Source organism: Mytilus californianus, unplaced genomic scaffold, assembly GCF_021869535.1.
Source record: "Mytilus californianus isolate M0D057914Y unplaced genomic scaffold, xbMytCali1.0.p SCAF_2, whole genome shotgun sequence".
NCBI lineage: Eukaryota > Metazoa > Mollusca > Bivalvia > Mytilida > Mytilidae > Mytilus > Mytilus californianus.
The window spans coordinates 127,464,024-127,491,208 of NW_026262668.1; the positions used below are offsets into that span (position 1 = coordinate 127,464,024).

At 31.4% G+C, this 27,185-nt stretch overlaps 1 protein-coding gene across 1 annotated transcript; it reads right to left on the reverse strand.

Moving 5' to 3' along the window:
• Nucleotides 1–2,305: 2,305 nt before the first annotated feature.
• LOC127730965 (uncharacterized) lies at nucleotides 2,306–24,283 on the reverse strand. The gene is made up of 3 exons (XM_052239601.1): nucleotides 24,019–24,283; nucleotides 6,366–6,632; nucleotides 2,306–5,742 (listed from the first exon to the last, which is right to left on the reverse strand). Exons 1-3 carry the CDS (start codon nucleotides 24,083–24,085, stop codon nucleotides 5,366–5,368), a joined length of 711 nt encoding a protein of 236 aa, XP_052095561.1. The 5' UTR covers nucleotides 24,086–24,283; the 3' UTR covers nucleotides 2,306–5,365.
• Nucleotides 24,284–27,185: the final 2,902 nt, after the last annotated feature.

A 27,185-nucleotide genomic window follows, 5' to 3' on the forward strand; every position in this document is an offset into this window, starting at 1 on the left:
CCTATTGCCTCTTTGATCAAACAAAATTGTTATAAAGTTATTTGTTAATTATTATTCAACTGTATTGATCTAGTACAATTGTCCGCTAGGCCAGTTATGATAATCTGAACATGTTAAATGATTGAGACAAGTGAAAAGCAACTGCCATATTGATTTGGTACTGACAATTTCCGAGGAACATGTGAGTATAAAAAAAAACTTGAATATTCATCTACTTTCAATTTTGAATGAACTGATTAAAATGATAATTTAAGTCGGCCTCATATCTTGACTTACATCTATAATTTGACAATGATTGTCGGTTGAAAACAAAACTTTACGACAAAAGTGATGATTTCAGCTTCCCAATTGTGAACTTCCCATTTTTATGTACCAACATTCAAGCAGCACCTGCATACGTATCTCCTAGTTGATACGATATTCCCGGGCTTGTATTTCCTATCATGATTTTCTTGATGGTTGCTGCTCACAAGGAAGCTGTTAAACCAAGAATTCCAAGTGGTGAAGTTGAAATCGTCCCTTTCACAGATGACAACGGATATGCTTCCAATTGTCGTAACTACAATCCTGTCGCCTTTTCTCCGAATGTGACCTACCGAATTAGACTTATCACCGGGTTTGTCCTAACATGAGCAACACGACGGGTGTCAAATGTGGAGCAGGATCTGCTTACCCTTTCGGAGCGCATGTGATCACTCCCAGTTTTTGGTAGGGTTTGTGTTGCTCAGTCTTTAGTTTTTTATGTTGTGTTTTGTGTACTGTTGTTTGTTTGTCTTTTTTTTTTTAGCCATAGCGTTGTCAGTTTATTTTCGACTTGGGAGTTTGAATGTCCCTTTCGTATCCTTCGCCTCTCTTTTAGGCAACAGTAGTCAATGTTCAATCAATCGATGAAGAAGCTACAAATCATGGTAAAAACATAAAAATGAGGGAATCACATGAATTTCAAAAGGAGCGACTCATTTAAAATATTATAATCGGGAATAGGACACAATCGATACAATTACAGATCAGACGATTATTCTGGTATCTCAAGATCTAACACCTCCAAAACATGTGAGTTGACACAAAGACATATCTTATCGGTCAACCAATTCGTGATGTTGACCGTAAAACTTAAGCTATGTCGATTTCAGTCATTCTTCCTCATAATTCTGTTAGAGCATTTTTGGTGTAAAAAGAACAACCATTTAGTAGTCTGTATATTTTGAGCATGCACGATCATAACGTGTTTATTAAGCTATGAAACATCATATTATGTCAACCGATGTGAAGCAAGGGCTCACAATCTGCTCTATCACCTCTTAGCTATGTACATGTTATTTTATGTGTTGTGATACTGAATGTTTTGTCATAACGGTCATTCAAGATATTGATTTTTGTTTTGCCAGTTTTTTATCGGGTTTTCTGACAAAAAGCCGGTTATTGGTTTGGGGTTGTACGGCTGGTGGACGGTTGATCGGCTCAAGTTGCCTCCATGCAATCCCTTACAAACAGTTTCTACCAATGATTTTCAAATTTTATTATGTTGTTTCTAGTGACAAAATGGAAGTCAAATTCGATATTTAAACGACGTTCAGACGCGATGGTCCTTGTATGATTGGAATATTGGATATTTGTGTCGTTTCTGTGCAACATATTATATAAAGATAAGAAGATATGGTATGATTGTCAATGAAACAGCTACTAGTATCAACCAGAGACCAAATGACGTAGATGTGGGTCAAAATGGAGTTCACGTTCGATATTGACGATTCATGATCCTTGATTGATTGAAAAATTGTATCCTATTTAGCTTTTAGTTTTGAAGTCGTGCATCTGTGTCAATGTCGCGGAAAAGACTAAAATATGAAGGAGACCTTCCAGTTTCGGTACCATCCTTAATCTGAAGTTCACTTGGATGTTTGAGATGCAAGCACTCACTGAAATGTGGGTTATTGATTGACAGGACCTCATAAATATATCAGGAAGGGAAATTAAAGAATTTTGCAAGATTATTTTATTTCTTGTTTTTGAGAAGAATTTTATGAATTCTGCTTCATAAAGGTACAAAAACAAATCGATCAGTTGGGTGCACAATTAGTACACATTGGAATACCGACTGCGTGGTGAAATATATATCCACCAAACTTAGTAAATATGCTGTCGATCAAAAAGTCAAGTATTTTGATGTTATTTGTATGTGTATTTGTTTTTGGAATCAGTTCAGGTATTCACACAGTAAGTTTTTTCAGAAGTAAAATGTTTTTGATACAGATATAACTTGCTTCTTGTAATGTTTAAGTGGAAAAAATAAAACAAAATAACATTTATTTAAGAATTCATTTTATTTATTAAAAAATCCCCACTATCCCATCTCTTTTAATATACATTTTAGACAACAAAATACAACAGAAAACAATGATTGCAAAATACCGGCAAAATATAGATGAATAAATGGCACATTTAAATAGCTTAATTCATTGTTTGAGTGTGTCTATTTACACTTACTAGATGTGAGTTACATGATATAAGATAAGTTTCAAATAACAGTAATGTATAAATGCATTAAATATTTATGTCATTGCTGAGAATTTACACGAAATTAATCGTTTAATTTGTGCAGAAATAAAATTGAAACTTAAATGAAGAGTGAAGTTCCACACTGAGATTAAAGACGAATTGAGATCGTTTTAAAAAAAGAAAAAAATATAGGTGAATACATGTATCTCTATATTAGTTAAAGTATTTCAATGGTTTGATTATTTTGCTCATATCTTCTTATAAAATTTTAAAAAGATAAAATATAAATGACATGCAAATGTTTTAGTTTGTAACAGAGCATATAGCACTATCACTCGTTCTATTGGAAAGTGAATGACCATAATTTTGTGTAATAATGTGATTTTTTTCTTGAAAGCGATAAAACGTCGATCATGATTTTTTTTTTTCGTACTGCGAATATTAGAGGTGCGGTTTAAATTAATTTTTCATATGACTTTATTAAAATTTATAGATGAAAGTTACTTGAAAGCTATTGTTTCATTGAAGTGTCATGCATATTAGTTACCATTTAATTCAAAATAATGCATTTCGAAATACTTGGCGTTTGTGAAGAAAATTAAGTTGAACCATTTTCAACGTAATAACAGTCGACTACAAAATTCAGAGAAACTTTGTTTCTTGACATTAACATAAAGATAGTTTATCAAGGTTCGGCTAATCGTAAAACAGAGAAAATGTTAGCTTAAACAATCGGAATTGCACGAACTTTAAACGGAGTGATACATCAAACCTATGATTGTAACGTCATTTTTACCCCCCCCCCCAAAAAAAAAAAACAAAAAAATAAAACAAAAAAAAAACCGGGTTATTGGGATACGAAATGCGTAAATTATACATATTGTGGAGCAATGACTTAACATTTAATTCTAACAAATGTTAGTGCAAATACTTTTGGTTTTGTTTTTTACTTTGAAAGGAAATATTGATTATCCATCATGCAGTTGTGACTGCCTTCAAGGGTCTTATCTTTTCAGTCACGTATTTGTCCCAATTTGAATGTAACCATTTTGATCGCGTGAAGAACGAACACAAATAACTTTTAATTTCTTGTTAACAACCACATATGTAAATCTTCCACGAGACAAAAAGATCATTCTAAAGTTTTGATATAAATAATTTCCTTGGGTGTAAAATGAAAAGAAAAATACTTAAACCCGCGATCTCGGTTTCAGCCATCTTGAGAGTTATTATAACATGTTGTTATGTTCATCTTTTTTCGGCTGCTTTAATCGAATTAATGCATGCATTTTTTATATATAGTTAGTGCAAATATTGCAATTAAACTGTACATGTCGCTTGTGACATGCCTAAATAATTTGAATCTGACGGCCGATGTCTGAAGTAGTACTGAAAAGATCTCAAAACTAAATATTAAAATGATTAATGTTAATACATTTCAAAAAGTGTTCTCATTTAAATTCATTAAATGGTTTACCACCCAAACTCCATTTACAATTAATATTGTTGAAATATACAAACATTTGCACACTAATACAATGGTTTAACTTAAAACAACACAAAATTATGAACGTGCAAAATATATCTGTTATCCATTAAATAACTCTGTAAATTTATGACAATAATATGAAAATTTGTAATACAGATTCCTAGAAATAAATCGTGCGCAATGATGACTAATAGTTACTTCCGTCCAGTGGAAGTGAGACATATAAAACCCTGAGATTATAAAATTGTATTTATAATGAGTGACGAAAGCGCTGCCTTTTAAAAAATTGAAGTTTCAATAAGCATGACATTCTTGGTCCAAAGTTTTACCTCGATATATAAAAGCTTATTATTTCTTTGATAAAAAAGGTATTGAGTTTTTAATATTGGTAGTAATTTAACAACTTTGTTTGTTTTTTTTGTTTTTTTTTGTTTTATCCTTCTTGAAGTTGACTTCGTTCTGAGCATGAATGGGACTGTTGGCAATGTTTTAAAAATCTTGTCAAATAAAATTGAAAATGTAATAACAATATATATGATATAACAATACGAGAAGCTTCCAAAGCATGACAATACATGCTGTTTAATGGAATATCAGCCATTCCCATGTACCTTCTAGAATGGAAATCATATTATATTTCTCTCTTTTATCATTTGTTTCATCAACTGTATCGATTTTAGAGTTGCACCAAACGCGATTCCTTATCATTTAAAAACAGGTAGATTTATCACAGCATTTAACTTACAATAACAATTAAATCAAATCTAGCACTTATCTTGCACATGTACAAGGCACTCACATATGTTTGTAAACTGTTTATTACACTTGCACACACACACACACACACACACACACAAACAAACACACACACCACTACAACTGCATACAAAACTAGTTATCCCATACAAATCGGTTCACATATTCCAATGATATATTATTTGTCATTTTTGCTATTTTCCCACAAACAAGCACACACACATATGTCCACGTATATAAATAACGTTCGTTCTATCAATGCCATTTATCAGAAGATCATTTAAACATAAATATCTCTATATAAAGGTAGTATCATAAACATGATAGGATATATGCATCCCTGAAAATTGGTCTTCATTTTAAGATCCAAGTGTTTTACAGATACTTGGCTAAATCTAAAGTTCCGTTAAGTACTACGTTGTAGAATTTCATTGCATATAATGCTATGTATAAACAATGTCAATTAAAAGCAAGTTATCGAAATAGAAGAAATTATACTTATATGTAATTGTAATGGACTTGCATTAATAGTGATCTCTGTATCCAGTGCAGTAAATGTTTTGTCGTCTATCATTTTTTCAGAACTTTTTAATAAATGGAAATAATGAAGAAGAATTGATTTTATAAAAATAATTTAGTTTCACTTCCGGAAGAAGATCGTTCACTGTCTGTACATCGATTCAGCTTACACGATGGCGCACATTTTGAGTCTTTGCAACTAACATGGTGACGTGGAATTGTCACTACTGGAGGATAGGGATATCGTTCATAATAGTCCCCTCTCCGTCTTAAAAGATACATCGCAAAAATAATTAGGGCTAGAAGTACACACAGTCCTGCAACTGGAACTGCAATGTAGATAGGATTTATCATCCCGGAGCTGCCGTTTCCGGAATTTAAAACGGACTGAGGACAGTTTGTCTTTACTGTTATTGTCTCTATTTGATTTTCATCCAAATAATCGTTTGTGTCTTCTTGAGATGGCAAAACAGGAAGATCTGAAAACAGAAACATTATCCATTATAATTTGTTTGTTCAAAAGGATTTATTTACAATATTGTATTCATAGTAAGTATTTGGCTTTAAACGTAATTGCCCCAGCAATCTGCTCTCATCAATGTACTAATGTATGTATGCGTGTCATCAGGGTAAATACATCACTACCTTATGCATAATGTAGATCAACTTTATATATTTGAAACTATTGGCACCGGAGTTGCCGCAATCTTCACTAGAGGTCGTATCGACATAATACTAATTCATACATAGTGTTAGTACCTTGTTAATTTCATCATGAGGCACACAGTTATTTCTTACGTATAAGTCTACATATATACATTAACATCCAAGATTATATCCATATTCAATAAGAAAAGGATTGCAATTTGTTGTTTTGAAATAATATATATTTTTTTAACTTCATGAATTCACATTTCTATAAAAAAAATATTTCTCTCAATGTTAATTTATATCTAAACGTGTACTAGTGTTTGTAAAATTCTAAATGACGAAGTATGTCTTGCTCGCCCTTATTTTGGGGAGGTTTCTCTACAGTATTATTATATATCTAAAGTATATTAGTGTTTGTATAATTCTAAATGACGATGTATGTTTTACTTACCCTTACTTCGGGGAGGTTCTGTTGGTATAACACCTTTATTACAAAAGTCTTTGTCACGGCAACAATGTAAAACAGGCCAACCAGCCATTAATTTAGCTATCTTCTTCTTGTTTGGACGTTGATTTTCGCATAACAAGGGTGTTTTCCTATCTATACATCCTCTCTCTACAATATCGTTGGTCATCTGACTATAACACGAATGACTAGCTGTACATATTCTTCTTCTTTCTGACAAACATTCATAAGTTGTACATTCACATTCTAAACCTGTAAATAATGATTTACTTGTAAACAGTTGGCTTTCAAAGAAGGAATAGCATTTAGAGCAGTACATGTATATACTTATATGAGTCTATTCTCACATGATTAACTTCAGTATTGAGTTTTACCTTGCATTCATGTGTTTTTGTACAGTTGTTTATATCACTGAACCAAATCTGGCGTTGTATTTTCTGATGTCAAATAATGTTCTGTTTTGTGCGAATTAACTCCACGAAATGTCCAGTGGTAAATAATACAGGACTAACGCAGAAAGGTTATATTTTAATAAATTTTTCAGTACAACTGAAAAAAAGATCTACAGATTTAAATCTGTCATTGCTTTACAACTATAAACGAAACCATCACGGATGTAGTAAAAGTAAAAAGATGCATCTTAATAAGTTTGTATTTCGCTTACTACAGTTGGGGTGATGTAGGATATTCATTATAATATATCAAGGGGTACACTAATGGAAAATGTATGTTGTTATTTGTAACATAAAAATCGAAATGAAAATATAAACATACTACGGTAGCGAAAAACGCTCAGTATATTTAAGCGATCTGATCATAGTTAGTAATTCAAAGTGATGAATGGAAAACATTTTGAATCTAATTCAAGAGTCGGTGTAAGTTATACACAGAAATACTACTACATGTATCATTATTAATATATTGAAAAGGCATAATAGGCGGAAACATAATAAATTATATTGCTGATCATTTAAGTACCCGACAACACCATAAGCAATATACAAAGAAACCACTATTCTTTGAAACGTGTTACCAACATAAAAAATCCATGCATTTTCTTTCGCCGAATATAGGTATAGAAATAAACAATGATACCTTATCGTGCCTCTTAGTCGAGTTACAATCAATTTGACAAAATTAATAACTATATTGCATGCAACAGAACATGTACTTATATTGTAATTATTGCTTTGTCAATGATAAACAGATGCCATATCACGTTTCTACCAGACTGATTGTTAAATAACAAAACCTTCGGAAAACTTCAATACGTGCATGGTTTGAAGCTGAATGACGAGGAGGTATCCGAGGAAATATCTATTTACCGTTTTAGACGAGTGTATATTCGAAAGGATCAATAAGCAACAAGACATTAGTCGACAAAATTTTAATGATCGTCAGTCACGGAGCATTTTATATAACTTTCTGATATTCGGGTGAATAAAACATTTTGAGTATATTTCAAGTTGAAATTAAAATGTATTACAATTTTAAAGGTGTAATTCATGTTTTCCACTTCCTATTGTCTTACAAGCTAATAAAAATATATAGATAATGTGTTCATGCTTCGCGTACAAGGAAAGTGGCACAGATCATCGTCTTACTATACCTCGGGTCAGATTGCATTCTCTTACTATACCTCGGTATAACATAAAGGAGCAAGCAATCACGCCCTATGATAATAAATTAAACCAACTTATGCCCAATGTATGAAAAGATAAAGTGACATTATGTTTGATGTCATGAAATGTAATTAAAGTAAGGAAGAATTGAAGTGTCGAATTCAGAGATAAAGTGGGGGTTGGAGTCGTACAACCCCCCACCCCCTTTTTTAATCGGAAAAATTATGTTTATGTATAAAATCGTAAAAAATAAAATCGGTATTTAACCCATTTTTGACAATTAAGCTCCCCCTTCTTCAGACCCTAGATCCACCCCTGAATTGGTTAACACCTGAAAAAAAGTCGGTCGCGTATTCTTACATAGCATCAGTAGACAATCAGATTGAAATTAAATAAGACCAGTAAACTTTTCCTAACAACATTAACAGTGACCAGTGATTCATAGCTTAACCTCGCTGTCACTGTTCAGTGGTCATTGGCAAAAAGGCTAATGCTATTAAGGACAATAAATGACCACTCGTGTCGCGGTCAAACGTCTTACACTGACAACAGGAATAGATTTTAAGGATAGATATCATACACAAGTTTTAAAAAATGTCCTCCTTCGACATTTACTGGGCGTCTCATTGAGACTCAAAATGAAAACAGCGGTATACAAAGTACCTCAGCCTTAACATGTTAAATACAAAATGGAGGCAAAGTATATGTTCTTAATATAACAGAAGTATCTTATTAAGTTGCACTCTAGCGGATATATAATAAAGATGAAGAGTGTTCACAAAATATATGCATTATTTCTTTTAACTCTTGCAAAAATAACTTCATGTTATCACTAAAATTCAGAAAATAATTTATTGTTTCTGCATGCACTTGTTATGCAATAGGTGAAGATTTATTGATAAATTATCTTTTTATCTACTAGTACTTTATGATAATTACTTACATATGTGCATTATAAATAATTTGAAATATAATAAATTTCAATTAACTTGATAATTTTTCGTTTATTTGTCCGCCCATGAATCACCCCCTTAAACTAACCATTCAACATGTTACGGTAAATAAAAAACAAAAATTTTGGAATCAGAATTAAAACAAAAATAGTGGTATCATCGACAGTTTTTCAATTCTTTTTTTTTGGAAGCAATTTCTAAGTTTACAAAAATGCAATATAAAGCATGTTTAAGATAATGAAAACAGTTCTTAGGAATTCAAATTTACAAAAGGACGATTAAGATTGGTTTTTATTATTGCAGTGGGATATTAGGCACCATTTTTGTAATAAAGAATACCGTTTAATTTTTTTTGTAAACATAAAGCTGTCATTAGTTTACATATAATATTGATATATGTAGTGCACGACCGGGAGATCATGTGCTCATACAAATGTTGTAATGCATTGAAGTGTCATAGAATTTAGAGAGGTTGTATTTGCATGAAATTGTGTACGCTGGTATTTTCCATTGTGTTTCAAAATTTATATATTTAATTTTTGCAACTTTACAACTAAAAATGTGAAAGAAATTTCAAACTTATTTTTGTATCAATTAAAATTTTTAAAAACGTTTTAAGGATATTTGTATCCGGTATTCCGATACAGTTTTGATAATTTCATTAAAACAAATTACATTGCGTCATTAAATTAAAAACTGAGTGCAATTTAAATTACGCACCACGTGTCTAAAAATCAACAGATGAAAAAATTATCTCTATGATTTATCTTGAAGTAATGTGTTTTTAATAGTCTTCGATATTTCATGTTGATTTTTTTGGAGATAATTGTAAAAACCATTGCTTTACCATTTGATGCATACAGTATTTACAACTAAATTAAGACTGTAAACTTGCCGGTTCCAAGCCATTTAACTGGTTTGAAAATGCAATAAAATTATCTGTCAAACAATTTGTACATTTAAACAAGACATTTACTTTAAGTTTGAATATTTCATTCAATGCATTTGTACATACACTGTAACCTCACATAAATAGCAAATTAAACTGTGACTTTTTTTATCTTCAAATGCCCTCTGAAAAATACATTTTCTGCTTTTTGACTTTTTGTTTTGAGAATAAACAGACAGATACAGTGTAAGATTTTTTTAGTTTTTGCATTTTAAATATGTATACGGATACTGCTCAACCACAAAACAAACTGAAATTGTAGTTTACTTGGAGTGAAATTTTTGATCGCTTATTATGCTTACAAACGAAGTGACAGATTTTTAGTCTTTTGACAATATGTTTTGACATCTTATTTGTCTAGATACAAATCTGTCATATATTTTATACATTACATGTACAAAAAAAAATAATTATCAAAATTTAAATAGAAAACATGTATATCATCTATCTAACAACCACCCGTTCATTTCACCTTTGGTCTCCAAAAAGAATAAACTTTTTAATCTTCAATGACATAATCTAGTTGGCGCTTGTAATCTGGTCTAGGAGACGCATTAATTCGCTAAATCGCCAAATAACAATTTTATCAGTTCTTACCATCGATTCAATTTTTAAAATGTTGATTTAAAGTAAGAGGAAATTAAATAGACTTAAATGTAAAATGATCCATTTTAAAATTAATATTAAATTTCTACAGTAAGTAATGAATTTATATTGAAATAAAAATTACTCCGTTGTTTCGAAATTATAGGAAATTACTACATTTTTTTACAAGTTATGACAAATTGATTTTGCGAGTACAATGGAAAATTCTATACTTTCATTGTAGTAAATGGAATTCGAAGGTAATTTTTAAATTTCATACGAAAATTAGTATCCCACTTGACACGACAGCTGCATGTGTAGTCGCCAAAAGCAGTTTGGGGTGACTGGTTATCAGTGATTATTCTCTAACCCTTTTCATGAGAAGACAGACTGACTACAGACCATAATTACTTCATTAGTGGAATCACGTAGTTATGTAAAATTTGTGTTATTATAAAGGATGAACAGTTCTTATTTCACAAGGCTTTCATTTAATCAATTCAAAATTACCGTTAACAAGGATGTGTACTACCACATTATCACGTCATAGTCAGGTTTCACAAAACCTTTACAGATAGGACAAATTATAGAAGTTTGAAATTTCAGATTTAATACTTATTAATTACAAAGGCAAGTTTAACAATTCATAACTGAAAGGAAACCATGTTTGTATTTAGTTTTCCATAATTGATATTTATATGTATATTTGGAATTACTGTCCTATGCTTTAGTAAAACGATGTTCAAATTTGACAAAAACTGTATTTGGTGTTCATATCTAATTAAAATTTATTACATTTAAATTAGTAGTAGAATTCAATATTTTATTTCATTTTGTTCCAATACCTTTGCACACAATCGAGTGAATTCCTTCAAATGTAGACCTATTGGTCGATGTTTTGCTTATAACGTCCAGTGGCAATTATTTCATGCATATTCACGACGATATATACAATGTATATCTAACAATCTTAAAATTCCTATAGAAACTGGCAGATGTAACAACATCGCATAGAATCGATCGTTTATGTACCTTATGGTATGAATGTGTTGGTGATGAATAACATTATTTATATGTATGTAATAAAACTACTATCACTAAACTTCGGAAGAAATATATACCGAAATATTATACAACATACCCATCTGTATTGAAAATGCAAAAGATTTCACTGTTAGTTATTGCATAATTTATCAAGAAACTATCTACTCTCATCTAGTTAGATACATGTACCTTATAAGTTGTGTAATCTTTAGAAGGTATACTTTTGTTATTAGTTTCCTGTGTATTCTGTCATTTATAGAGTTTGATTTGTAATTTGTCCTCGTGTAACACATATTTTATGTCTGCGTGTAAATAAAGAATTGAATTGAACAAATTAAGCTCAGGGCATAGTACGTGTCAAAGTCAAAGTCTTGAACACAAAATAGACTGATGACCACAAAGTTTATGAACATTCTTTATTGAGAATTTTCATAGTCTGTTGCTTTCTTGGAGGGGTTAAAAGTATATATACAATATTAAATAAAACATGTGAACCTTTCTGATCCAAACAAAAAAGGATGTTTTATCAAATTTTGGTAATACAAACCACTGAAATAATGATAATTTCATAAAAGCATATTTTTTTAGTATAAAATACTAAGTTTTACGGCTCTGACCGTACATGGAAAATACATGGTTTTGCCCACTTAGTTGACGAACAGTAAAAGCCAGAGGTAAAGTGATTTCCCCTGTAATTATTTCACTCACAACATTTTATAGTGGTTAAAAACCTACAGCAATTTGATTATCAAAGAGTATATACCATATTCTTATTAAAGATGCAGTTTACATTTTTTCATAATATTTAAATCTTAATCAGCAATAGCTATACATCTTGCGGTTTAATACATACTAGTTTCACAAAACTGTGATTTAGTTTTTTTGGTAAAAAAAATTGTATCAAAGGACATCTTTAACCAAAATGAATTGATGTGTACCTTAAAGGTAATACATAACTTTACTTTCAACAGAACTTTTGGTTTTTGTTAAGAATGTCCTTTTTGTACATTTTTTCTCATAAAGACCAAAAATTTGTCTATATCTGTCAAAAGTTCTGTTTTCAGTTAGCTACCTTCGAGCGTTTACGATTTGTTCTTCTGTTTTGAAATAACCAATGATGTTGCTTAAACTTCAAAGTATACACACAAAATTACGAAACTTAATTTTATAAGACTTTTCAAAAATAGCCCTTGTGTAAAAAAAAATCCGTGAAATTGGGCTTACCTCTTTATGTAAAAAGGATATCTCGAAAAATTGGTATCTTCTTTATGTATCTTTATAATAACTCAAGCATGTATGGTTAGATTTTTTTAATTATTATTTAGAAAGTAAAATAAAGAAAGTGCTACACGTATAAACGCTTAGGGTGATCTATAGGATAGCTATTAGTAACACCATTAACAGGGTAAAACTATCTGTACAGTCAATCAAAACACATTAGCCTTTATTCTTGTAAGAAATGATACATATCTCTATTTCATTAAATAATATTAAAAGAAACACCAGTAACCAGGAGGAAAATACTTAATCATATGTTCTACTTTTTAAAGATTGTTCTATGCTATTAACCACGAGATATTTCAAAATCCTTTTTACATGAGAAAAATTGCAAATGTTAACCTTTTCACGCCTTCTGTTACTTTTGTACTTTATATTTGCCCAAGTGTAAAGTCCCCTTTGGCTACTTTTAACACCAAACCATGTAATGAATCATTAATCTGTCATATGCAATGATATTTGCTTCTTGATTGTACACAGATATGCACTTTTGAAAAGAGATCTCTGCAACTTATGTTTAGAATGACTTAAACATACAGATGGAGGGATCAAAGCAATTGATTTTAGTTCTTCTAAATTTCTTCAATTTCAAAATTAAAATTTATCGCCAACTTACTTGTATTCCAACATGGACACCTTTACTCTACCCTTAACTTACATACAAGGTCAAACTTTATTAGGAACTAACGAAACATACATTGATATATGTTAATTGTAATGTCGGCTATCCACAATTTATCTACTCAAACTTTCACTTACAATTTTAGTTTAAACAGCAACTCTTGACCAACACGGACCTTGACATAAAACTTTTCAGCACCTAACGACAAACAGGTCGATTATTTGTTTCCCTTTTCATGATAGCGATGACATCGTTTTATGGAATTTATATTACTTCGATAGTTCATAATGTGCTTTCTAGCTGTTTCGTCTGGTTTTATATGATTCAAAGGAACTGGAGGTTTTCGTTAAAAAAGACAGTATGTGCATTTGGTGCCTAATCTTAAACTGAAGTATTTAATAGTGTGCAAATTTATTATAATAAAATTTGAAGGAGTTAAATTCTAAAAATTCACAACTTTTCTGTACTATCTTGTATGGACGATTTGGAGCTTGTTATAGTTTATACACGATGTGTAGCTGATCATCGTTGAGTAGGCACAGTGATTGGTAAATGTCGCCTTATTGTGAACGTTTATTATGGTCTTGTCTCATTCAAATGTACACACATCCGATTAATTTGAGATCCCTGTTAAACTCGAACGCAAGAGCCTACATAAAAATGTTGAATAAAAAAAAATTAAGCAAAAAAAAAAAAAAAACGTGAAGAAAACAAATGACAAAATAAAAAGAAACATGATACGATTGAAGTTGTATACGACATAAGGAAGAATGTGGCAATGGACACAACCGAAAAGTTTCAAAATATTTCAGAGGAAGACATACTTGGTCATGGTTATTGTAGGTTCTGGCGATCCTTCTGGTTTAAATTACAATAAAAACCTTTATCTTTAATCATCAGAGGCAATGTTTGTTTACGCGCTTTTTAATGAGAGATAAAAAAAAATCTTTATTCCAAATTGATATTTATGACAGGAAAGTATCACGCTTTCACAGTAACTGAATCAACACGTGAAGTATGGCCTAACGATTGCACGCGACAGACTGTGTTTTAATACAACCCATCTCAACAGAAACAAGTATGGCCTCACGATTTCACGCGACAAACTGTGTTTTAATATAACCCATCTCAACAGATACAAGTATGGCCTCACGATTTCACGCGACAGACTATGTTTTAATATAACCCATCTCAACAGAAACTTATCTTTATAACCCAATGTTGGCTCGAACTTTTTTATCATAGCATGGTTACAAGTTCTATGACGATAATAAAATATAGTATCTTTATGTTATGAAATGATTGATGCTTGCATATTTCTTCGGATATTTTTTACCTTATGGCAACCTGGTGAGGACAGGAAATGGCACCATACCATCTAAAACTACTTATTTAATTGTCGAATGAGGAAACGAGTTCAAAATGGTCGAATCATTTTAAACAAAAACCTAATACCATTCGGTTATACATATGTATTCTCTAAGTCTTAGCCGATTTAAAGTTTCTCGAGTGGAGACATATTATTTGTTACATAGTGTGCTAATGACCTGATATGATATATATATATATGGGGTCAGCCTACGTAAATTCCATACGGGGTGAGAGCGAAATGTTACTCGTATCAGTGATATAACCTTTATCAAGATATATAATTGTAGTCCAGTCTCGGAATGCAATAGTCACGTAAACATCGTGAATTTGGCTATACCTTAATCAGCTTGACAGCAATACTTTTACAAACTAACTGTTTTGCTTGGCTATCTGAATTTATGAAAGATGATAAACATACAGGATAAAGGCTATCCTTTGTTTCTCCAAGACAAAGAACTTGCAAGATTTCTGTCTCGGACTAAAAGTGTTTTACTATTAATAAGTCATCATCACTCGTCAGACACTGTTTCATTTAATGCTCTATCTAATCTCAAATGTACAGAATCGATCCGAAAGTTTTTTTGTTTTACACCAATAAAAAGTCTTGGATATTGTCTGGATTGTCAATCTACGTTACCATAATAGTCAATATGACTTATAAAACCATGGCTAAGTGTCTCAAAGTATTATCATGGCTTTGAACATGGAGACAATTAGTCTGAAGCCAAAGAAAATCTAGATACTATATAAATATATGACAATGTGGGAATATTATCAATGCTGAGACAAATAAATGTAAAACTTTTGCGCGACACAATGAATATCATACTTTACTCTGAAATTAACCGGGAGCAGATAATAAACGTAAAACAGAACTTTGCTGTGTCTCTTGACACAAGCGTGGAATATAATTAGACTTTACCACTATTATACCACTATGGGTGTGTATAACACAGAATATATACCGACGTCTTAGAAATTCAGCAATGACTGATTCAGAAAAAGTGAAGCAATACTATATGAGATCAGAAAAACAAAAATGAATCAAAAACAGTTTGCATACGGTACTTCTAAGTTTAAACATACTTTATTTGCAAAAATAAAGCAAACGGATTAAGACGCAAGCTGAACTTAGATTATTCAGGCTTCAGTCTGTACAATAGTTTCAAGTTGAAGATTTCCTTTTACAATAAATGGAATACAAAATTTCAATATCTTCAAATAATCAAAACTATTAATGTCATAGCTCAATAATGTCTGTTTTAATTTTAAGACAAGGCAAATTACACTGCCATCCAGTTAAACAAAGTACGAATAATCCATGATCGTTTTCCTATTTAATCTTTATCTTAATTATAGCTTCTTCACTGAACTCTTGCATAACATGATAAAACGTAGATAAGAGTTTAAAATCGTCAGAAAAGTTAAAACAAGTTTCTTATTAGATTGCATTCCGTGTTTTATCAAGTCGATCAACATCGCAACAAAGAAATGCAAAGTCAAACAAAATCTTCACATAGTGTTTGAAACTTCACAACTGATGGGGTTTTAAGGAAAGTTCGTGCTGGGTTTTGGAGTTTTAGAAATGCCACTGTCGTGATTGTGTATCTTGTACATATGTAAAACGACAGGAAGCCACCTGAAAGGCAGGTAACATTATGACAGATGTCGTTTAAGGTGTTATCAGTATTTATGTTGTTGTGTTGAGTTGACCCGTGGGGTCAAACGTGTGAAGAAACCCAGAATAAATGTTGAATTATAGCTTAATATTAAATCAAACTCTTTATCTTCCTCGATCAAGGTGTTAGGAAGGTTACATAACTGTTAAGTAACTACGGGTAAAGTTGTGTATCATATCATCGATCAAGGTGTTAGGAAGGTTACATAACTGTTAAGTAACTACGGGTGTAGTTGTGTAACATATCCTCGATCAAGGTGTTAGGAAGGTTATATAACTGCCAAGTAACTGCGGGTGTAGTTGTGTAACATATCCTCGATCAAGGTGTTAGGAAGGTAACATAACTGTCAAGTAACTACGGGTGTAGTTGTGTATCATTTCCTCGATCAAGGTGTTAGGAATGTAACATAACTGTCAAGTAACTTTGGGTGTAGTTGTGTATCATATCCTCGATCAAGGTGTTAGGAAGGTTACATAACTGCCAAGTAACTGTGGGTGTAGTTGTGTATCATATCCTCGATCAAGGTGTTAGGAAGGTTACATAACTGCCAAGTAACTGCGGGTGTAGTTGTGTATCATATCCTCGATCAAGGTGTTAGGAAGGTAACATAACTGTCAAGTAACTACGGGTGTAGTTGTGTATCATATCCTCGATCAAGGTGTTAGGAAGGTTACATAACTGCCAAGTAACTGCGTGTGTAGTTGTGTATCATTACCACAAAGAGGTCTAAAATCAAAATATAACGTCACTTCAACTAAAATGTGCACTCTCACTCAAACACATATATTGTATGTCTCGATTCGAACTGATTAATTTATATAGTTTCATCAGCAGGATTCTAACTTGACTTATTTAGACATCATCGGCATCATCAACCGCACTGTATCCAGCGCCATAGACTACTCCGTCATAACATGTAGGTTTTCTTAGTGGTTTAATCTGATTGACTAATTTTTGTTTGCTTTAAGTCCAGTTGGATGAAAGGTGGAGAAATTGGAATTTCACAGGAACATGGGGTATATTGGATAGGGGCAAAAATCTAGCTTTGCACCAGGCCATCAACGGTATTTTCAAACTCACAAGTAAAAATTAAAAACTTACAATGCCTTGGCAAAAAATACAACAAAAAACGACGAAAAGACAAAACAACAGTACACAAAACACAAAATAGAAAACTAAAGACTGAGGAACACGAACCCATTTAAAGAACATTAAAGAATGAAAAGGTTATATTTGTCATACAGTTACACGCATATATTTGTTAAATTTTAATATTCATGTGTCAACCGTTAGTCATGTTACTAGAGACGGGAATTCATTAAGTCTGGGAATACAAACAAAATAATTGAATTGGATTGTTGTATGGTTTACGTCCAGTGGCATTTTTGTATAAATTGAGACAATCGGGATCGTGTGCGAATTCCCATTTCTAGTTACGTGGCACAGGATAGACACTCAATTATTGAAGCTTTATTTTTTTGTATAGGGTACTGTGCATGTTTCATAATTTTTCTGGTTAAGTGAATAGCAACCTTTTACATGATGGCAAATCGTCAACTAAAGATGTATGGAATAGATGCATATCGTTAGTTAAAATATAGAGTATTTTTCAAATTACTGTGTCTAAAAATTGGAAAAAAAAACAGTTGCATGCTATGAGGGTATGGATTGGGGAAAGGGGGGGGGGGTCCTTCATTTCTGTATTCTTTAAATTTTTCGCTCATTATTCTTTATCTTTAAAAATAATGGCTATTCTGTAATTACTTGATAACTGTATTCTGGACATTGTTCTTTTCTGTTATCAGTATATTTTTACCCAATTCTTTAAGTTTTGCATTATATTTTATATTTTAGCACCCCATTATTCTCTTTTCTATATTTTTTGCCCATTTTTCTCTATTCTTTTTTCTTTTTTGCCCATTATTCTCTATTTTGTAAACCCCATCCCTCTGCCATGACAAAAAGATTTCTTTTGGGTTTTTTAACGGACAATATAAATAAACGTATTTTAAGCTGACCTAGCGTAATGAAAATAACATCTTCAAAGCTGACAACTAGGATACTATCCACTCATTACGTTATTACTGAATAATTCAAATAGGATGTCTAATCAATTTATCTAAATGTAATACCCTTAATACACGAGTCAAGAGTGCAATAACCAAGGTTACATGCAATAGATTTTTATATACAATTATATCTATGAAACTACTCATTGCTTAAGATGTTAGTGGTAGCCTATTCCTGCTACCGTGGCTTAACACAATTTTCGGCTTATGTTGTTAAAATACAAAGATCCTGTTAGACAAATCGCAATGCATGGCATCCAGTGTGCATCTCTATTATGTTTATATAAACTAACAGTGTAAGTTGATTATGGCAGAACGAAGGGTATCGTTGATAGAATGACAAATCGCCATGCCAAAATAAATATTTTAGTTATTAAGTTATGTTAAGTAGCATAAACAAAATATATAACTGCACCAGTTCCATGGAGAAAACAAAGTACACAATACGTGATGTGTTCTCATTCTAAACCGGCCTGGTGATACAAGTGTGGAATGTAAGGTCTGTGACCAAAAATATATAACTAGCGGTAATGTGGCGCTGCTATGTCAATCGACAGTATGCTAGCATGTGTTCGTGAACCATGAAGTTAAAAAATTAAAATACCACACCTTTCAACATTCTAAAAATATACTATGTTCAATTGCCTTTAAAAATGCAAATGTATAAAGTTAATGTTCGAAATATTTGTCATATTTTGAGAAATGAACATTTTCTTTTTCCCTCTGGTAAATATCAATCATGTCTTTATATCTTTCAGTTTTTCATGATATTTCGTTTGTATGTTGAACAAAACTGAATATATACCAAATTTTCAAAAGAAAATGGAAACATAGAACTTGAAAATATTTAGCATTTCATTCTCCTTTGTACACAATAACCTCAAGGTGATTGTATAATTTATGGTTGCCGAAAGCTTAAATGTGTTGTCGTTTCACAATATATCGTGTTATACTACTATGATGGTCACAGGAAAGCAAACAAAATGTGTGCTTCATAGTTTATTGCCTCAATTCAAACAAACAAAAATTGACTGTATACGAGTATTTCACCCAGGAAGATGGCGTATTTATTGCCCTCTATTACCCCTCCAAACTTCAATGAACATTTTAAGTACACAAACAAGCATTTCCTCTCTACTTCGAGACAGAGTGAACATAACTTTCTTATAATTAAAAGCATGCGTTAAGAGCAAGCTAAGTGATAGGATAGATTGTGTTATTTTGTCAGAGCTGATGTGACTCTCTACATGTTTGTTCACTCTATATTATTTACACATATACTACGTGCCCTTTCTTTGTGTATTAGGGATACTATCTCATGTACATCTACTTCATATACCACGGAAGGGTAGTTCATTTGGTTAATACTGAGGTATATTCACAGATCTCCAATACATCGAAATTGACAGGTTGTTCGCTTTTTTTTAAACCATAAGGGATCAAGATAAATGTTTCACGGCTGTGAAAAAGCTTATTATTTTTTAATGTAGCCTTTTATAGACTTTAATACGACCAACTGCTGTGCAGAGCTTTACAAATCTGTATGCCTAACTAAATGTTTGTTTTTCTAGTAAGGTAAACGTTTTAAACGCATTGATCCGCCCTGCTATTGACATCGCAGTTTAAATTTCAATACATACAAGCAGGGATGAAAGACTGGATAAAGAGATTATAACATCACTTTAATATAAAGTCAACATTTAACTAGTAATTTGAGAATTATAGACGGTCTATCTTACTTTAATGTTTTCTTGTAGATTTTAAAAATGTATATCAACCTAATAAATAGTCCAGGTCAAAAAGGGAACATTTAGCCTCAGAAAAGGAAAGGTAGTTAAAATGATAAATGACTACCAAATATTATAATGACATTTACAAATTAAATGTTAAAAGGTTTTGATAATATTGTGAACAGAAAAAGTGACAGGATATCTGACGACCATCTCTTGGAAACAGACTATGTACTTGCGTTATCCCTTCAGGCATGTGACTTCGTACTTGCACAAACTGAGTAAAACTGAACAGCACACGAGAGAGGTCAAATAACTTCTATTTTATCAGTCCATTATTACAGGAACATATATTGATATATGTTAGATATACTGTTCCCAGATTATTAGGAGGGATACATTAGCAAAATCCGTATATGTTTGGTTTACCTTTAAAAATAAGACAGAACATCATTGCGCTACTTTATGGTATACTAACATCTCTATATATTTAACATAGAAAGTAATAGGTTTTCAATGAATGAAAATGTGGAATCAAAAAGCTTCATGTATCAAACAAAAAATGTATCGACATTTAGCTTTTACATTTAGTTGCAATTTTTCAAAATATCGACAGGTGTTAAGAACTAGAGATCAAAATAGCGCCATCAATCAGAAGCTTAGGAACCTTGCAACATTATTTTACTATCCTATCATGTGACGTATGTTTTAACACTTTTACATTTCTTTTTCATATATTTTGATTTACAACTTTAATGGCTCGTATAATGTTATGTAGATGTTTTAATTTAGTCACATTAAATAAGAAAATATCAAAATATCTCAAATTGATGTCTGATTACGAATATGACCCTCTTACACAGACATTTAAAAAAAATTATAAATGGAGAACGATTTTGTATAATTTGTTGGATAATTGCTGTGTGGATAATAATAAGCATCGACATGAAAGATTGGTAACAATACCTTAGAACACAGGGTACGAGTTCGAAAATAGGTTTTTACAGTGCAAATCCGCGGTAAATATACTTTATCAGCAGAGTTCATCTATAATAAGAGGCAACGAACCGAGCTAGCGTGTTTCATTGTGTTTAGTAACTAGATTAGCGATCAAGAAACACTATTAATGTTTTAAAACCCACGTAGACTGGATTTGTACGATAAGTAAAATGAGGTATTCTGAAGGCTGGTAAAATTACAAAAGTAGAATTTCTTTGTTTGAAATGTATACCTTGTCTTGTAGTGAAATATTAACTCGAAGGTGTACTCACACGTCGTTTTCTTGACATTTAATATTCTCATACAACTATCTATCCATGTAGATTCATATATTTATCCTCTCAAGAATGTTTTAAAACAAAACGAGAAATGTAATTAATAAACAGAAAAGAAGATAAAATGTGAGGATCATATAACAATAATTTTATAACATAAAGCATAGGTCAGAGGTCATATAAAATAATACGGGGAAAGAAAGTTCCTAAATTTCATACCATAGAGCGAGCATGGTTTAGATAGTCGTATCCTAAAAGGGGGACTGTGTTAATAATAGTATAACGTAGATGTATACGTGCTAGATAAGCATATCTCAGGGAAGAGGAAGGATGGGTTAGATGGCCAAATACAAAGAGGTGAAACATTTCATCGATTTTATAATATAAGAGCATATAATTCAGATGTCCAAATCAAAAGAGGGGAACCAGTTCATTAATTTTATAATATAGAACATGGTTAAGATGGCCAAACCAAAAGAAGAGAAACATTTCTTCGATTTTAAAATATGGAGCATGGTTTCTTGGTCACATCAAAAGAGGGGAAACATATCATTAAGTTTATCATATAGAGGATGGTTTCTTGGCCAAATCAAAAGAGGGAAACCATTTCATGATTTTATATTATCTACAGCATGATTTCTTGGTCACATCAAACGAGGGAAAAACATTTCATTAAGATTATCATATAGAGCATGGTTTAGATGGCCAAATCTAAAGAAGGGAAACTTTTCAATGATTTTATAATCTAGAACATGGTTTAGATGGCCAAATAAAAAGAGGGGAAACATTTCATTTAGTTAATCATAGGGAATATGGTTTACATAGCTAAATCAAATGGGTTTATAAACATTTTGTTAATCATATAGAACATGGTTTATGTGTCCAAATCAAATGGGTTAAACGTTTAGTTTATGTTATCATATGGAGCATGGGTTATTGGTCATGTCCCAGAAAAGGGACGACATTACAGACTGTTTTTGTGTTATGGCACACGAGTTGGATATTCATATCTCAAAAAAAAAAATTATCTATTCTTTACAGAAAGTTGGTCAATTCGGTTTCCAAATACATTTTAGGCTCTTTTTTGTCTATAATTATCTGTGTCTGAATGTGACTAATGCCCTGGATTTCAAACATCAGTTTTCACTGATAAATTCATATTTAATTAATTGCATTTAAAAAAAAATACATATGTGAATTGTTACAAATTTAAATTATCTTAAAAATATGACTTTCTATATATATATATATTAACACTTTTAATAATGATGCCTGATGAGTACAGAACAGTCGGTGCGTGCATGGTAACCACATAACAAAAGAGGGCCAATATAATAAACAATAAATATAAAATGCACAGCTCTTGTCTGTGTGTATCAGGAATATTTTTGTTTTAAATTTTGGAATAGATAAGACACACCGACTCCAAAAAACAGTGATTTGTTCAAAACTTGTGATTTATACATGGTTTATATTTTATACTGAGAACCAAGTACATCTCCCTTGAAAGTGTATACCAAAATACAAAAAAAAACTGTAGTGTTAATAAATGGTGAAAGCTTGTTTAAAGTTATGAGAATTTCAAAGGATTTATGCACTTTCATTTCTATTTTTATGTTCTGTTTTATGACAAACCGTGTAATTTTTTCTTTATGATTGCGGCTGACGACGGCAACATTTGTTTTCTCTAATGTATAGGTAAATTAGATTAACTTACTGGCGTCTAAACCTCATTAAGTTAATTCAGCCGACATTACCACGATCAAAGTATCAGGATATATTCTAATAAGTTTAATATTTTATTGCAAATAAATACACATTCATAACATAGCATAGTTCAACGATGCTTTTGCTAAAGGGCTTGGCTCTGCTTGTTATCTATTTCGATAACTTCTAACAGAACATATTCTAGGAAATTTCTTTACTGGTGTCTTATCATAAGAATTTTAATTAAAATATATGCAAAATTTTCAACTAAAATGTTCATGGATACCTATACTTTAATACATGTTTAAACTTTAAATAAATCGCGTCTAATACTGATATAAATGTGGAGGAAATAAAAGGCTCATAACAATTTAACAATTTTTAAAACAGTTTTACAATTTTAAAAACAATTTAAGTGACAGTGAAAATATTTCCCCTTCCTGTTTATAAAAATTCCAATATCACTACGAAGAAAATAACGTTAAAAGCTCTTTATCATTGAGATATAATATACTTAATTCAAAAATACACAAACCACATATTTTATTCTCTATCTAACTTAAGCAAGTAAAGTACTGCTTAAAAAAAAACTTATGGAAATGATGTTAAAAGCTTTCTGGTAAAATATATCAACAAAGTTTGACATGTGGTGGAAACGCAATATTCTACTTGGCAACGTGCTTCATCGAGAAGTGGTGATGCGAGCAAACTGAACTCTTTAACGTGAATCAAACATCTAATTTATCGTAACTTACCTGTAATTAAGGAAAATAGTATACTATGAATACAGGTACAAATTAAGATTTTTAGCCACCAAATCATGGCGGTAAATAAATCCAACTAAAAAATCCAATGTTCATAAGCTTTTCATTTATCCACAAGTTATATTAATCTAAAACACTTTCTTTGTTACGACTGACAACGTGTTGTTTTTGTGTGTTCATTCGGTTATTAAAGTGTTATGTTTTTTTCTGACTGACGGAGCGCCGTGTAATTTGAACTGGGAGGTCTTTAATCGACAGACGACAACCCGGTTTCCGGCGCGCTGATTGGTCGTGTGTTTATAACTCTCGAGTGGTTATGTTTACATATTAAACGAGACGAGGAAAATATGTATATTCTTTTCCAATATTGACAGATGAAACGCTAATTTGACATAATATGTCAACGAACAGAAACGATCATTTGGGAAATAAATAAATCATTTTTGATTCGTTGTTATGGGAACACAATCAAATTTTTATTTCAAATTCATCAATTATTTTATCTTTTGGCAGTTTGTGTGATAGCAACAATTTTGAGAAACGCAGTAATAATTTTCCAATTCATCACGGGATAGCGCGATACTAGAAGCACACAGTTTCAATAAAGATTTGATGAATAAAATTATTCTTTATTAATCAAAATTTTGTTGTTTGATAGACATTTTTCCAATAAAGCGAAACATTTATGTAGTTTGTATCTTTTGATTTAATGGAAATCGATTTTGAATGCATATATACATCATAACAGATGCCATTTATCATGTGCTGATTGTTTGCATTCAGTATAATAGTTTGTAGAAACTTATTAAAAAAGGCGGCAAATATAACATTTTTAATGAATAGTACTGTCATCCATAGATAACATTTTTAATGAATAGTACTGTCATCCATAGATAACATTTTTAATGAATAGTACTGTCATCCATAGGACAGGATACACCAAAGCATACTTACTTAATATTTAACACGCACTCCTAACAAAAGAAATAATAGAAGCTTTAATATTTTGTTTCGCTGGACCGAATGCTGTAACTTTCTGGCGTCATTTTTCATTCGAAATATACTAAATAATAAATTTAGATAGATGCGAATTTTTAAAATTCAATAAAGTTACTTTGTGCAGATTGAATCAGATGTCCATTCCATTTCTTTTCTTTTCCTATTGCTGATTGTCCTTTCTTAGATAAAGACGTTCCATTGGGTCATTTTTAATGAGTTAACCTTTTTCTGTTATCTAAATATGCATGTGGTTGCAGTCACGTTAAAGTAATATATTTTCTGATAAGATATTTTTTATATAAATTTGTCCTAAAAAGTGGCTACATTTTGTCGACATTGAAGATTTATTCTTCCGTCAGGAATTTAAAAATAAGTGGCATTACACATCCAGTTTTTAATGATAATACAGAGTTATTCTGTGCATCTCACTGGATCGTGCCTTCCTGTACTTTTTATTAAATTCAACTCAAGTTCAGCTGCCAATATTACAATTAATTATATACTTAATTATATATATAAATAAATTTTACTTGTAATGCGATCAATAACAATCACTCTGTGTTAGCCATCCGTGACGATATGGACCAGTCACGGTTCCACAGGCTTTATCAATCCCAAAAGAAAAACATCGGTTTTAAGTATATAATAAAGTGTATATGATATGGCTCTTTCAATATCACTAACCGTATCTAACCTCAACTTATATAATTCTAGTACCGCCTATATTTGTTAAATCTAATGGGAACAATTCCACAAGGCATCTACCAAATTTGATGGTACCAATATTTATTAGTTATTTTCCCCATTTTATTAATAACAACATCCGCCATGGGATTTTCTGTTATGATGGTACAAATGTCCACCAGTTATAAATCAATTTTCAAAATAATATGTCTGTGATTGCCAGTTATCACCATATTCCAAACAATTTTGAAATAATTTCCAATTTCAATATTATCGAAATGTTCAACAGAAAGTAATTGCCAAATTAAGCAGTTTTATAGACCGTGTACATGACATTCAGGTACTTATTTCTGAGTAGCAGCAGTTTTATAGATCCTGGACATAATATCCAGGTACTTATTTCTGAGTCCCATGGAATACATATATGTTGTATCAATTCAGGACACAATTTCACTACATGTGTGTGACAAAACAAAAGCAAAGCAAACACGCTTTCTTTACTGTTCTTCATGATCTCGATATGAGACCTTCAACATGGAGCAAAAGCTCATACCTGACTTAAAGTTCAAGACGGCTTCTGACAGCTCTTTAATTTGTCTCCTAGGTTATTGCTTATGTATCTATGATTAGATTAAATTATGTCAAATTCGTCTATGTTTCCTCGTAAACCTTGCTTACCAAGTTTGTAAATCCATGCAGTGGTATTCATAATACTATGAAATAACATTATATTGCTGTACCTTTTCATCAGTAGTAACTATATAGATTTGCGGATTTAAACTGGAATTGGAGTATTATTTATGATACTATAGTAGTGTATTTATTATACTATTTCGTTATATTGCGATGTTTAATTGGCATGAAGGCAAACGGCTTGATTTTTGTTTTAACCATGCAATATCAACAGTTCCGTTTCTCTAAAGGTATGTGCCTGCTTGCATACGATTCGGAAGTATACTAGGTTGTTTTTTTTTTATTTTGAAAGTTGTCACCATGTAATATTTGAATTTTTTAAATACTTTTCACAGATGTCCAAGAACTTATAAAATATGTCATAAAATGACTACAATTTAAATTAAAATTGAAAATGATTCCGACACTACCATGCATGCAGAAATGTGAAGCCATTTTAAAAAGTAACGACAAAGCCAAGGCGTTTAAACAAATCCTAGGTGCTTTCTAATTTTGGTCCTATCAGAATCATATTGATAACCTCTAATTCCATCAATTCCACATCATTAAAACAACTTATTGATGCTTTCACAATTTGGTAGTGCCAGATCTATCATTGGAACATTCTTTGTAACTATTTTCAAAATAAATCGAAATTCGAAGGTAAAAGTATACTTTATGGTTATCGAAATCAGGTGTAACGATAATACCAGATACTTGTTAGTTATGCAATTACACAGTTTAACACACATCTTCGATTTTTATACTATAAATTATGTGTTTAATCTGGTAATATCGTGTAC